Source organism: Stegodyphus dumicola, chromosome 1, assembly GCF_044657685.1.
Source record: "Stegodyphus dumicola isolate Sdum_Otavi_A_Nest chromosome 1, ASM4465768v1".
In the NCBI taxonomy this organism is placed as follows: domain Eukaryota; kingdom Metazoa; phylum Arthropoda; class Arachnida; order Araneae; family Eresidae; genus Stegodyphus; species Stegodyphus dumicola.
Window position 1 is genome coordinate 214,701,296 of NC_140768.1, and position 15,024 is coordinate 214,716,319.

At 30.9% G+C, this 15,024-nt stretch overlaps 1 protein-coding gene across 1 annotated transcript in view; it reads left to right on the forward strand.

The window, feature by feature from the left end:
- Nucleotides 1-15,024, forward strand: part of LOC118190605 (corticotropin-releasing hormone receptor 2-like) — a 696,181-nt gene that overhangs the window by 522,510 nt on the left and 158,647 nt on the right. Inside the window, exon 7 of the mRNA XM_085825357.1 lies at nt 5,873-6,003. Within this exon, the coding sequence (XP_085681483.1) occupies nt 5,873-6,003 (131 nt within the window). The remainder of the gene's footprint in view (nt 1-5,872; nt 6,004-15,024) is intronic.

Here is a 15,024-nt window from a genome sequence, read left to right on the forward strand (position 1 = left end):
TGTGATATTTTGGCAGTCGTTAAGCTCGGCATCAGAGTTCAGGCAGGGTTTTAGCAAAGTGGTAAGGCAATATCCAAAGAAGACACACAGAGGAATTTCACTTTTCATTGCACATACTTATTTACTTCAAATAGCAGATCAATTTCCTTTTCCGACAAAGTTCTCCAAATTACATATTCAATAATGAGTTATTAAGTACCATTAAATTTTGACTTTCTGCGTCATAACATTCTAACAAAGAAACGAAGGAGGGACAGAGCAGCGGTGGAGTATAGCATAGGAGGAGAGGCGAGCTTCTGATGCAAAATGGCGCGCATTCGTTATTTATATAGTAGAGGTTACGTAATAGTTAGCAAATTTTAGAAGGTACTGGTCTAGAGGGGAAGATCCTGAATTGCAGAAAGTTAATTAAAGATTGCGTGTTCGCGTAGAGCAAAGCCATCGTAATTTTTTTTATATTTTACATCTCCCCCCCCCCTCAAAAACAAGAGGCCAGGTGGGCAAAGCATTAGTAGATTAGTAAGGCAAGAAGCATGAGGAAAGACATGAAGAAACATCCAGGACACAGCGTATGTCCTATCATAAAATCATGATCTTTTCCCAAATAATTATAAAGTTTTTGAATTATACAATTTAACGATGATTTATAAGTAAACATCTAACTAAATTTTATATGGAAGAATAATAATAAATAAATTAGAAGCATAACAGTCCTGAGTTTTTCTCAAAATATCCATTAAACAGTCCTTTCATAAAAACAGTTGGAATGAAGTACTTTTTAAAAGTCTCTTGATGCCAGTAAGTCCAGCTTTTTTCATCTTGTGGACTAATAAGTTCACAAATATTATGCAGTTTTTCCAAAAATATGTTTCAAAATAATTCTGTATGTAAAAATTATATCAATGCTAAACAATCTGGTAAATATTTTGTAAATAGTGAAGCTTTTGTATGTAAAACTGATATTAGTACTAAAAATTCCAGTAATTATTTTTAAACTAGTGAAAATTCTGATAGTAAGTTACAAAAATTGTTGAATAGTTATAATCGTCAAAGAACTGCAAAGATTTTTAGGAAGTATTAATGTATATCATAAATTTATTCAAAATTATGCTAAAATTAGAGCTCCTTTAACTAATTTGATTAAGAAAGATACCCTCTATAAATGGACTAATGAATGTGAAATAGCTTTTCAAAAATTAAAAGATGCATTAATTTCTAGGCCTGTTTTAACTATAAACAAGTTTAATCCTAATTATCCTTGTCATGTATTTGTTGATGTCTCTAAAGAAGCTGTTCTAAAACAAGAATATCCTGATGGTAGTTTACATCCGATTGCTTTTCATTCTAGAAAATCAAGACCTTATAAAATTCTAAAACAATATTCCGAAGTTACTTATGAAATTGATAAAGCTAAGACTCTAACTAAAATGAAATCAGAAATTTTTCATTCAACTATACTAAGACCCTTTAATCCAGCAAGAGAATTTAAATTAACTGTTAGAAATAGTAGAATTCCGATCTCTATTCAAAATTAATTTAATTCTAATTTTTCAAATTTCTGTCCTGATTTTGACTTTTAATACCTGATCTAGACTTAAAAAACCCTAACTATGACAAATTATATTCTCGACTATGACAATTATTTTCTCGATTTTGACCTTTTATATTCTTCACATAATTTTGAGTCAGCTATGGTCATGAAAGTGGCTTGTCTTATTGTATACTTTTTCATACCAGCCCCGATCCTCTGACCATAGTTTAGCAGAGAGGTGCTACCGCACACAACGCACTAAGACATATTTTTCACATAATTTTAGATTATTTTGTAACAGTTTTTTTTTCTTCTTGTTGTAGAGTAATATTCATTTCTAGTTTCTAAACAAGACTTTAACTTGATCATACAAGTTAGTTGTCTTAAATTTTTAATTTTGTAGAATTTTGTATTTTTATAAAAACACTTTGATACAATGTACAATGCCAAAAATCAGTTACCTTTTATTCGGCAACGGAGGTTTTCTGATATTTTGTACCTAGCATCCCCCAACCATCAGCAAGCTAGTCACGCTGATCTGTTGGCGAGGACATACCAAAACTTTTGATTCAAAGTGTTAATGTCTTATTGTCTTATATCATTATTTATATTGAATTGTATCGTAATGTTTTGTATTGAATTTTTAAACTATTTTCAAATATGTCAATGTATTGTTAATTACCTACGATGAGAAGAATGAATACACATAACACATTATTCGTAAATGGTATAAATTGTATATATTCTAAGTTTTATATGAAAAGAAAATTTTAAACATTTTCTATTCAAACATTATTATGCACCAAAAGTATATAAATATATGTATGTATGTGTATATATATATCAGTTTTTTTACTCTTATATGTTTGTAAATTGTTCCTTTTTTGCTTTAAAAATGATTGAATTATATTGTTCTTATCTTCTGGTTAAGGTTTTTATGCCTACAATATTTATAGAGTTATCAGCGATTTAAAAGTTGTTTAAGTGCAGCTAAGCCTAATTATTTTTGCGATGGCGGACATGTTTATTTACATTTGAAACTTGGCAGAATAGCGGATTTGTTGCCAATCTAGAGAAACTATGCTTCGCAACAACAAAGATAACGCCTTCTTTTATATTATTACGTATTAAATCATGCTTAATCCATTCTGAATTTTATTCGTGGAAATAAGTGTTTAAGATTTACTTCGTAATTTTTAATATAGATATTTTAAGTTTTCATGTATTTTTGCCTTGCCAGGAAGTGAGAACTGAATTAATTGAATGAGAAATACTGAATCGTCTGTAAAAAACTGTTCCCTTTTTGTTGTTGTTGTTTGTTTAATTTCTTTTATACATTGTTTTATATTTATTATAGTATTTGAATAGGACATGTGGCAACGATTAGATAATTCTTCAAATGATATAAATTTTGTGCATTCTTAGTTAAAATATTAATCTCATGCAACTTTTTTTTAAACCAAGCATATGTTACGAGTACAAATTTTAACATACTGAAAAAAAACTCTTTGAAGTTGATGGCAGAAAATAAGATACTAAATAGATAAATATATAGTTACAATATGAACGAAATGTAACGCTGTTAAGTGAACCTAATGCCAGAGTGTCACTATGGTAAACAAATATAGTGAATTTTAAAGAGTGTATTTGTTCTATTGTTGTTTATGCGCTATCAACGAAACAGATTTAATTCAATTTAATAAGGTTAAGTGAAATGCAAGAAAAAATGTGTATAATTTAATATTCCGCGCAAGGAAGTCATAAGGTGTACACATAAAATTTTTGTTATTCAAGGTCAGCCAAAAAATACAGGTTTCGCATATTTTTTTTAAAAGTATCAAGTGAGCAGTTATACCAATCTGAAACACTATCTTATCTTAATTGATTAATGTTTTATAGGTAAACTATAGTTCTACGACAAGCCTTACAGAAATATTAAGTTGTGAAGTTGTTTGAATGTTTTACTAAATGTCATAGGAGGAAAGAAAATTAAATTTCAATACATTAATATTTTTTTCCTAAAATTACGGATTACGGGTATGCAATGCAATAAACAAAACAGAAAATTTTGAAACTCTTATAAAATCTCATATATTTTTATCATTCAGTCAACAATTCCTCATCTAGAGCTTAAGAGAGGGAAATGATTTGAGACAATATTATGAGAGAATTACTTATATGTTGCTTTAAAATGCAGATGTTAATCATGATTTAAAATTTGGAATTACTGTAATTCGCAATAACCGTTTATGTTAAGAAGTTCGAAACCGTTCTAGAACATAAAACTATTCATTCTTCGGTAAGAAATAATTCATCATGCTACAGATTTTCTTCTTTAATTCTTTAAATTTTAATAATGCATATAAGTTGTTTGAGGTCTTACACAAGAATTTGGGGATGCGTGAGGACACTTTTGTGTATAATGTTCGCTTCTGAAAATACAGGATAATGAGCATCCTAGAGCTATTGACTATCCAAAGTAGTCTTTCGATCCCAATGCTATCGAGCGTGCTTGGAACATTCTTTTTAAATGTACTGCAGGGCGAAGTCTCCTTCCAGGTTCTTTTCTAAAGCAACATACAACATACAGCAAATTCTGCTCTTCGCAAACAGGTCGATAATCTCATAAGTATGCTACATTGTTATACATCTTGAATTTCTATCGTAAACCTTATTATATTTTTCGTACAAAGATTATAAGCGTAACCATGAATTTCTAATTTCTAAATTAGCTTTTTCCCATTTTAATGGTTTAATTTGAGCGACGATTGTTGATGTCTTATCTTTTCTTTTCATGTTGAGTTGTATCTTCATGTATATATATATATCATTTTGGTTCATATTAAACAGCTGTAAAATGTGACTTGCAAAAGCTTTTAATTTACGGATATGAATGTACTTCAATCAATTTTGATAATAGGCTGCACCTATTAACTGATCTTAAAAATGTTGCTTAAAATGCAAATTCATTTTATGATATGCTCTGGTGATTTTATTAACTTGTAATTTTAAAACAAAATTGTATTTAAAATACTAATATTTTATTATTCTCCTGACCTTTATTAGGCCCACCAGCGGCCGAGCGGTAAAGTCGCTGAATACTGGTAGTTCGGTCCGAGGTTCGAATCCCGCGAACGGGCTGGCTGCATGGGCGTTTTCGTGATTTTCCCCATGTGTAACGTGTATACGAGCCAGTTTCCCTTAGAAAGTCCTCCACGAAAGGCATCCCTTCCCTTAGGCAGATAGCCCTAGTGTGCTTTGCCATAATTAAATACACACCTTACCTTTACACTGTTTTATTTTTAAAAACGCAACCAGGCGCAGTAAATTGTGTAACTCTCTAAAATTTGCATTATTATTTATAATTTTTTTTTTTTTTTTTTTTTTTTTTGAGTTCGCACTGCATGTAAAAAGCATTTACAGCTCGAACAAATATTTGTTTATTACTATTGTCGTGTTTTTGGTAAATCGGGCAACAATCAGGAAATTTCAAACATATCACTAGCAAATAGGAATGCAAAAGCGATTAGGCCTGAGAAACATAAAAATTAGTCTTTTGAATTCTTTCTTTTATTACATTAAGTTTTTCCTTTAGAGATTAATACTCATTTTCAAATCTTTATCGATGCTTAAGTTATAAGGTATTTTCTGCCTAATTTCCTTATACCTTCGTGGTGTAACTAAAAACACACTTGACGTGTATTCGTAAAGTCCATATTTCAAATCCCAGCGAGAGTATTGCGAATTTTTTTCAGTTTCCTGAGATCGAAAAATTCTAAATGACTGTACAAGAGTTGCTCGAGCTAAAAAGATTATGAACGATAATTCATCATCACCAGGATCTGGCTGTTGGATCCCCTAATCCCCAGCTGTCCTTTAGGAATAGGAAGTTTATAAGGTTACTTCCTTTCCGCATCCATTTGTGGTGTAACTGGAACACCCTCGACGCTTATTTAGGAGGTTCGGCTCCCGTCCTTTCGACTCCCGTCGAAAGGCAATCTACATGTTTCCTGTTCCCGCATCGATATAACATAATGGCTCAACAGAGTTAAATTTTTTTTCAAGAATGAATATTTTAATTTCGGTGATAAAATAAAATGTATATAAAGTACTTTACATAATACTTTTCATCATACTGAAACTAATCTAAATTCTTAGATTATAATACCGAATCTAATATGTACAGTGCGAAATAATCATTAATTTTCATCTTTTCTTGGCTCATAAACCTGCATTTAGTAATAACATTTGTCATCACAAAACTCGGTGAGACTTAGCAACAAAATCTGTCCTAGAGGTAAGTTTCTCTACAGTTTGTTTATTTTCTTATGCTTGTTTCAGGTTTGCCAGCTATATGCATCGGTCTTTGGTGCTTGTTCATGTCATATTACCACAACACTCATTGCTGGTCTGGATATGGAAGTCAGACGTACATCTGGTTTATTACAGGACCCATGATAGCAGCACTCATGGTGAGTTTTAAGAAAGACAATATATTAGAGGAGACATTGATTTTACTCCTGCTTAGTCTTAATATTCACTGAGAGTCTAAAAGTAAGATAGGAAAAAGTAAAGGATAATATTAAAAGGATAAAATAAATAAATGAAGGAGATTAAAAAAAATAAGCATTAACAAAAATTAATCTATACAGGCATATGTGTGAGGGGCAATACTAAATAAATAACAAAAAAAGGAGAGGAAACAATGGTTTTGGGGAATTTTTATTTGTCTCATTTTGTGCTTCAATTTTTGCACTGCTTACTTCGGCCTGTAGGGGTTGAACTGATAAAGATACAGATTACCTTGGGTATTTTCTAAGGTTATTAATTTTCTTTTGTTTAATTTTAAAGCTTAATTTGTATCCCTGTAAGTTTAGAAACAAGCTTTTTTATTCATTTACTTCTTTCGTTGCACTCCCGCCCTTATGGCGATGCAGCGAAAGATGCAAATATCATTTTTCTTTTGCAGTTTGTGCGTATCTACCCCATTTCTTGAAGTTTGCCACAGTGTTTCTGTTTTTTATTTTTATTTTTGTATGGGATTTATTCCGAAATTAATAAGGGATGGATTTTAAATATTTTTATTTATTATTTTATTTTGCATTATTACCACCATTGTTGCTTAGCACAAATGAATTGTCTTTTGAACTATTTTTTACTTTATATTTATTCCTTTACAACCTTTTCCCTTAAACTTTAGCTAAATAATTTACGTAAGATGACTAGTTTTATAGTCAAAACAAAAAGTCTGAAAAGGGTTCAGATTTTAATGATCGCCCAAAAGGGCTGCATTAAAGTTTATCAAGTATGTTTTATCAATAGATTAAAGTATGGTTTATAAGTAGAGATTATCAAAAGACATGGAAAATGCGAAAAGCGAAACATTTTATAGGATATTAGATGATTATGCATTCAGACTAACATGGAACATTACACTTCTTTATTTTTAAAAAGTAAAAAAAAATATATTAAAATTTTTAGTTATATATAAATACCCCAAATTAAATGCATTTTTATTTAAATCAAACATTAATGTAATTTTATAAAAATATTTAATGCTTATAACTAGATGTATCATAAAATAAATGTATTTTCATTAAAATCAGTTATGTTAAAGTGCAAAAAAAGTCTTAAGAACTACATCTAATGCTTTTAAATAGTTGTTAACTAATTACAGACAAATTAAGTATGAAAGAATAATATTTTACATTCTTCCGATTTGTAACAGACTCAAATGAAAAGTGAAGCAGCGAACTAAAGAGAAATAATGGAAAATCGTGTTCGAGACTAATAGCTCTTTTAGGCTAATTATAAATAAATAAATAAATATTCAGCTTGCTACATTAAACAAGATACTGGTGCGCTTATTGAATCTTAAAATTAATTGAAAATATCCCAGGACAGTCGTCATTCACTTTTATTAAAAATCACTGTATGTCTAACAATCTTAGATATTTACATAACGGTGTCTTACCACACGCAACCACCTGAGTGACAGAAAGCCGCTAACATGGGTAATACTTTGTTCTGCATTCCGAGTCAAACGACTGACTGATTGCATACATCTTTTGTTGTTTTAACGAGAAATTCATTATTTATAAATTATCATACAGACAATAAAATTCTCATGCTGACTGCCTAGGAGTTTAATTTTCGTAACATACAGCCAAAAACGTTGTGACTGCTATAACTGATTTTCCATCATTTAGTGTGTTTGACTCAAACGGTGTATCTTAAAATCGAATATATATATTAAACTTTACTAAAACGGTGTATTTAAAAATGTTTCATATATTTTAACTTGTACATTTTAATCTGAAGAAGGCGAAATAATATAAAGAGAAACCCTTTGCCTCTGAAAGTATACTAAGCATTTGATGTCACCTTTCTTTGTAAGATTATGCGATATTCCGTTAAAATTTTGTTTTATTGAAATATACTAAGGTTGTTCTCTCTTGTGGCTGCGCAGTGCTGTAGAGTTAAATGCTATATAGTTCCGCGGTAGAAGCCAAAATGATGTGTGTGTGTGAGGGATAGAGAGACTGAGGAAGAAGACTGCATGTCCTTATTATCAACATGGCTAGAAGCCGTAATTCTCTTCAGCTTGGTGCCATCTGGTGTACAGAATCCTGATATGCAAACGTACTGTCGAAGACTGTAATTATCGTAATGAATTATTGCAGCCACGTACCTAACCGACATACCAGTTAAGTTAATCACTCGTTATCCATCTCCCATTTCTTTCATGTTATGTTTTCCCTTCACAATTCATAGGTTTACATATCCTGTTCATCGAGTTTTTTTGAGTTCAAGAAAAGCACCTGTTAAAGTGCTGCAAGTCTAACAGTACGTATGCTGTTTTGGTAAGGTTATATACTTCTCCAAAATCTCAACATCACCAAATTAAAATTCAACGACTATCTTATTGGCATTTATTATCATGGGGCTACTAAAAAGAAAAGATTAAAATTTTTGACTTAAAAGTCTGTAACTGCTATAAACCGCATGACAGTTAAAACCATCAAAGAATATTTAAACAGTCGCTGATATTTAGTGAATTACATTACAGATTTTTGAAAAATATTTCTTTCGAAGATTATTCTTCTGTCTCTAAAATTCCGCAATTATTTACTTGATCACTCATTTGAAGTTAAAATAGAAAGAATAAAGAAGAAAGTTTAATATAAAAAATGACATTTACAAAAATGCCCCAGAATGAGATATTGTCATCGCAAATAAGTATGAGCTTAAATTTTCAAGAAAATATTTAAACTTCGGCTCCTCAGAAGACTGTCAAGTACGAATTTCAAGATTTGACCACAGCAAGTAAACAGGCAGAGAACCAACATAAGCCCGAAATAAAAGTTATTTTTTTAATAATTATGTTTATGCAAATTGGAGATAGTTACGATCAGTTCTATATCTATATCCGAAATGGTTTTCCAATCAAAAATGAATTAACGTTAGTTTTAAGTATTGTTTTAATTTCGTGCAGTGCAATGGTTTCCTTAAAATTCTTGAAAACATTAATTGTATACGAAACCTAGAGTTTGAAAGGTTGTCAAGTTACAACTAATTAGCTGTTTAATTTATGCTCTTTTAATCTTTAATTTTTCTTATTTTACTTCCCTTTGCTTAATATTCGCCTTTACTATTAACAGAAATCTTAACTCTGAAAACACACACAAGAGGTAAAATTTCACTAGAAGTTTTACAAGGTATCTTTTCTCCTTTCCGTATGCTTTCGTGATGTAACTGGAAGCATATTCGACGTGTATTCGGGAGGTCCATGACTGGAGTCCTTGCGAAGGCACTGTATATTTTCACGTTCCTGCATCTATATAGTATAATGACTGCACAAGTAGCGCCCAAACTAAAATGTGGTGGACTGTCACCGCCGGATTTGGCGATTGGGTCCCAAAATCCCTAGTCGCTCTTTAAAAGGGGAAGAATATAAGGTATTTTCTCCCTCCTTTCCGCATGCCTTCGTGGTGTTGCTGAAAGTATACTTGACGCGTATTCAGGCTTCTAATCCTGGCAAAGGCACTGCACGTCTCCTGCTTTAAAAAAATATAAAAAACTAATTATTTTACAGGATTTTTAACTGTAATATTAATAAATATTAGCCACCGCTACTCATAGGTCTCATTAATTCAGATACGTAACTACCTACTACAGAGACCACTGTCTAACTACTTCGGCTACAGTAACCTGGATTCTAGCTTTGTGCGATAACAAATAGAAAAGTCATATAATTTGCTCTCTGGTAGTAGCTGATGGAAGAAATAAAAGACACACAATTTACATAAAAATCATGTAGCAAACTAAAATAAATCTTACAGCGCTAAAAAAGAGAACTAAATTATTTTTAATGAAGAGTAGTTTGATTAAAATGCTCTTATTTTTGCCATTTTCTTACATTATATGAGGAGCGCCACTTATGTTAGATACACCGTTTACATTTTTATACAGCATATAGAAGCGCCCTATAAGTGCAAGTCGAATAAATTAATTTTCTCAAATTTATTTAAAGAAAGTTTGAAAACTCAGTCTCGTCAAGGCAGGAGAGGCTAATCTTGTAATTATAGTCACAGTTCATTAACAAATAGACGAAGCCCTGTTACTTAAGCGTCACTCTAATATCTAAGAAAAAGACCCCAAAACAAATCCAATTAATTTTCATCATGAACTGATTTAAAAGTTCTTAGATTGTTTACTAATGATTTTCTGCATAACTAATTTTAAAATACTTCTGGGTAAAAGATTTTTCTTCAGAAAATTTTTACCTGTTTTGACGAACATGCATCTCAGTTAAAATGCTTTCTTTTCATGTGTGTAATTCGTTTACCAGAAAAAAAAATTCCCCATCGCATTTATTTCTAACGGAAATTTGATTTTTTATCCGACTCCGGTTCGTTGTAATATCATGATGTCTTTTCTACTTCATACTAAATTCATAAATTAGTCATGATAAGCCTAGTTTTTAGATTATTTCGGAAAATTTTTGACGTCGAATATACAAAATATTTTAAATACCAGTTAACTTTGCAATTTATTTTAATTAATGTCATTATAATAACAGCATATTTTTATACTGATTTAATTTCTGTAATTAATCTTACATGATAAGAGGTTATATTACTCTATAAAGTTGAAAAAAGGAGCTATTAGTGCTCCATAAAGTTACATTTTTTAATTCCATAGTATTTTGTTAATAAAGCGTAAAATTACTTTAGCGAAATTTATGCATTAAAATCCAGGGCTATTTGAAACAAGCTATGAAAGTTTACAATTTTGAAAGTACCAAAAGTGTTGTTAGATGTGTCATTTTATCCATGTTTCTTTAAAGCAAAACCTACCTCTCATTTCGAAATATGCGAGATTCTACATACAATGTCTTCTAAAAGTGTTTGCACACTTTATGTTCGCCCACTTCTAAAAGTGTTCATGCACTTTAAGAATTTGAAAAAAAGTGCTGCAACCCGGAATTGAATTCGAATATAAAGCCCAATATTTTTTCATATCATCTTAATGTGATTTTGAATAAAACGAAACTTTTTTATTTTTAATTCTGACTTAAAAGTGATCCCCAAAAGTGATCGTACGCCGAAATGTTTTCATAAAATTTCATAAATTAAATTATCTTCTACCACTTTTTTCATTTTTGCATTTTGGTGACGTTTAAAAGCTGCTCAAACATGGCTGCATTTTTTGCTTGCTTACTTCGTTATATTTTATTTAATGTTTAAAAATGGCTCGTAGTGTTAATGAAACAACGAACAGCACTTTAAAATTGATTATTTTTATCATGATGTAGAAATTCGACTCGAGATATCGCTACATTAGTATATGTATTCCATTCTACGGTGCAGTATGTGACAAAATGCTTTAAAGAATAAAATCGAATCCAAAATAAAGTAAGGTGAGGTTATCCGGCAAAGAGGACTCAACGTGATGAGAGATTTATAGTTATAAAATCTGCGAAAAATCCACGTTGAGGTTTGCAAAATTTTCTACAGAATTAACTGAAAACTCTTCTACTCCAGTTTCACTTGAAACAGTTCGATAATTACTCATCAACTGGATTGTACGAGCGCTCTTTTCTAAGAACATGTTTTGGAAGTGTTGAAAATAGAAAGGTTAAGTTTGTCTTCTTAAAATCAATGGTAAATAAGCCCGAAGCGTATTGGAACCATGTCTTATTTGCAGACGAAAGCAAATTTTAAAGTTTTGGTTCCGATGGGGGAATAATTGTATGGAGAAAAGAATTTAGTATCTTAATCTCAAGACCTTGGTTAAAATAGTAAAACAGGGCATCATGCATATTTCTTTAAAGTGTACGAAGACATTTGTGAGGTAACTTTTCTGTTATCCTTTTATTACTGATTTTCTAAGTAAGAAACGTTTTAATATTTTCATAAAATAGTAATTAATGTAGTTTTGATATGAGAAATTTATAGATATTATTAAAAATTTCATTCCAAAATAATAACTTTTATTAATGAATAAAGCAATATTTCATTGAAAATCGTAAGTGTACGAACACTTTTGGGAGACACTGTATATAATATTTAAAAGATTTTTGTTACATTTTAACGTAATGGCAGCGTTAGACTTACTTTCATGTAATGAAATCTTAAAGTTATGAACTCGCATGGAGATTAAAAATGTTTTAAAAATATAGAATTCATAAATGGGAATAGTGTTAAAAAATTCTTATTCACCTTTTAATGTTCTGGATCCCCCCAAAAATGCTTTAATTTTATTTGCTTCACAACTACGCTTCATTAAATGTTCCATAGTTTTAAAACTGACAACACTCTCATAACTGATATAGACTTTAAAAAAGTTTCATTTTGTTTAAAAAATTTTCCATTCTTAATCATTGCCTATTTTGCCATTAGTGCAAAACGTATGCCGTTCTTATTCATTTAAAAAATATGCCGAATAAATTCTATTTCATTTAAAAGGTATCTGAAAGTTTAAATATATATGTGATGTACCAGCTTTTGTCCGGAATAAATAGATTGGTGAAGAAATATAGATGTAGTCGTAGCTTAAATTATCAGATTATAAGTTTAAAAAACAGGATCCATTTATTATTGGTCAGGAGAAATAGCAGTTACAAAAATACAGCTTAAATTATCAGACGATAAGTTTAAAAAACAGGATCCATTTATTATTGGTCAGGAGAAATAGCAGTTACCAAAAATCATATTTCCGGAGTAAATAAAACAGAATTACTAATAACTTTTTGTATGAAACGCCGAAAGACGCCGAAAACTGCATCGTTACATTAAAGAAAAGACCCCGATATTCCTTTGCGAGTCCTTTTATAGCCTCTGGAAAGGCGGAGCTTCAAAGAAATGACATCAGCCTCGTTAGCCATTCCAGTTCGCTTTAAATATCTCCAGAACATTCTGTAACTGTACGTGTAGAAAAAGGCGGGAAAAACAACTTGACTACGGGGCTGTGGATTTAATTCCTCGTACTTTCAAATAAGAGACCGTCGCCATCAAAAAATGAAAAGAACATATAGTTAGAATTTTAAGTGTATTCTTGACTATGGAATTTTATTATTACATATATAGATATATATATAGATATATAATCTTAAATTTTAAAATTTTGCAACTTAATCACTGTATTCTGATTTTAGTTTAACGCCGAAAACGATTTGAAACTGAGCAGTTACGATAAGCTTCCCAGTTTAAAAATGAATAGTCTAGGAAATAAAGATGTAGAAAACAAAAATCAAATACTTATAGCAAGATATTGAAAACAGCAATGCCGAACAATAAAAGGGAACCAACATGCTTTTATTTTACCATAAATTGCCTCATTGTGAATTTAATTAAACTGAAAAGACTTGGCAATTTAAGGCGCAGCTGTGTATGTATTTTCACCGGATCGCTTGGGTCCAAGACTTACGCTATTATTTCTCCAAACGCTTGCTGAAAAAAATATTCCTTGGAACAATTTAATCAGAGATGTTTTTTTTTTTTTTTAAAATTCTTGCAAACTGGAAATTTATATTCCATTTCAACGTCTTAATGAAAAATATCGCCGGTAAATCGATTGAAGTGCTCTGCAAAAAAACTTTACTAATTAAAAGATTGCAGTTATTTTGTATGTAATACTGAATTTAAGCTTTTTTGCATTAATTGTATTATTGCTAAGTAAGTAGATATACAGGTTGACCGGGTTGCGAAGTTTCCAGGTCTATACATACATTCTCGAGAAGCGCCAACATGACGAGCATGAAGTTGAAAATTAATTTAAAATTAATTTTCTGGGGTCTTGGAAGGACTTCTGCGCATTCTTATCCTTCTACTCAGTGTTCTGGGACATTCAAGTTCACTAAGTAATCGATAATTTTATTATTGGATATTTCCTCAATGCATGATTGTAGTGTATTTTTATCTACGTTTAGAAAATCGAGGAAACTTGAGAGTCGAGAACTTCAGTGTTCCTTCAACAAAGCTTCTGTTGAAGAAACTCTTGTCTCATCTGTTCTGTAATCTCAATCGTTCTCACTCATCTCTTACCTTCCAGCATATTTGCCTTTAATGAATACTGCGAGAGTCGAAATGAACAGAGACGCCGATATAACAAAATCTCCCCCAACAATTCCATACATGTTTTTCAGAGTCTATGTACTAAATAATCTCTTTGATAATCTCTCTGTTTGTATTATTGTACAACGCAATGGATGATAATTGATCCATAGAACTTTAATAGCGAATCACTCATTCTGTAATCTCAATCGTTCTCACTCATCTCTTACCTTCCAGCATTTTTGCCTTTAATGAATACTGCGAGAGTCGAAATGAACTAGTAATGGTAGATTTAGAGACGCTGAAATAACAAAATCTCCCCCAACAATTCCATACATGTTTTTCATAGACTATGTACTAAATAATCTCTTTGATTTTCTCTCTGTCTATATTATTGTACAACGCATTGGATGATAATTGATCCATAGAACTTTAATAGCGAATCAATATTGAATGGAAGAGACTCAAAATAGCTCGTCTGAAACATTTGAACTTCAACGTGGCATACATTTATCCACCATAAAAAATAGCTTTGTTTTATATCTAAAAATATTTCCTTAGTCTTTCTGAACCATTTTTCATAATTTTTATTGTTTGTTAATATTTTATTACTCACGTAATCGGCAAAAGGATGCTCCATGTTTTTAAAGCATCTTAGCTCTTTTTACATATTTATTATGAATAAAGGCTGAGCTCCTCCGGACCTGTTATCGCATATAAATGATTCTTTGCTTTTCTCCTTTTCAAGCATTTCATGTTGTCAGGAATGCTGTTCTTTCTAATTGCCTTGGAAATTATTACTGGAGTCCTGAGTAAGAACAGAGAGCTTACTCAAACTATGTTCGTGTGTGCATAGAAGAGACAACACCATTATGATGGGTTAACTTTACTCTTTATTTTTCACAGCGTACAGCCACTCTCGCATTTCGGCATACA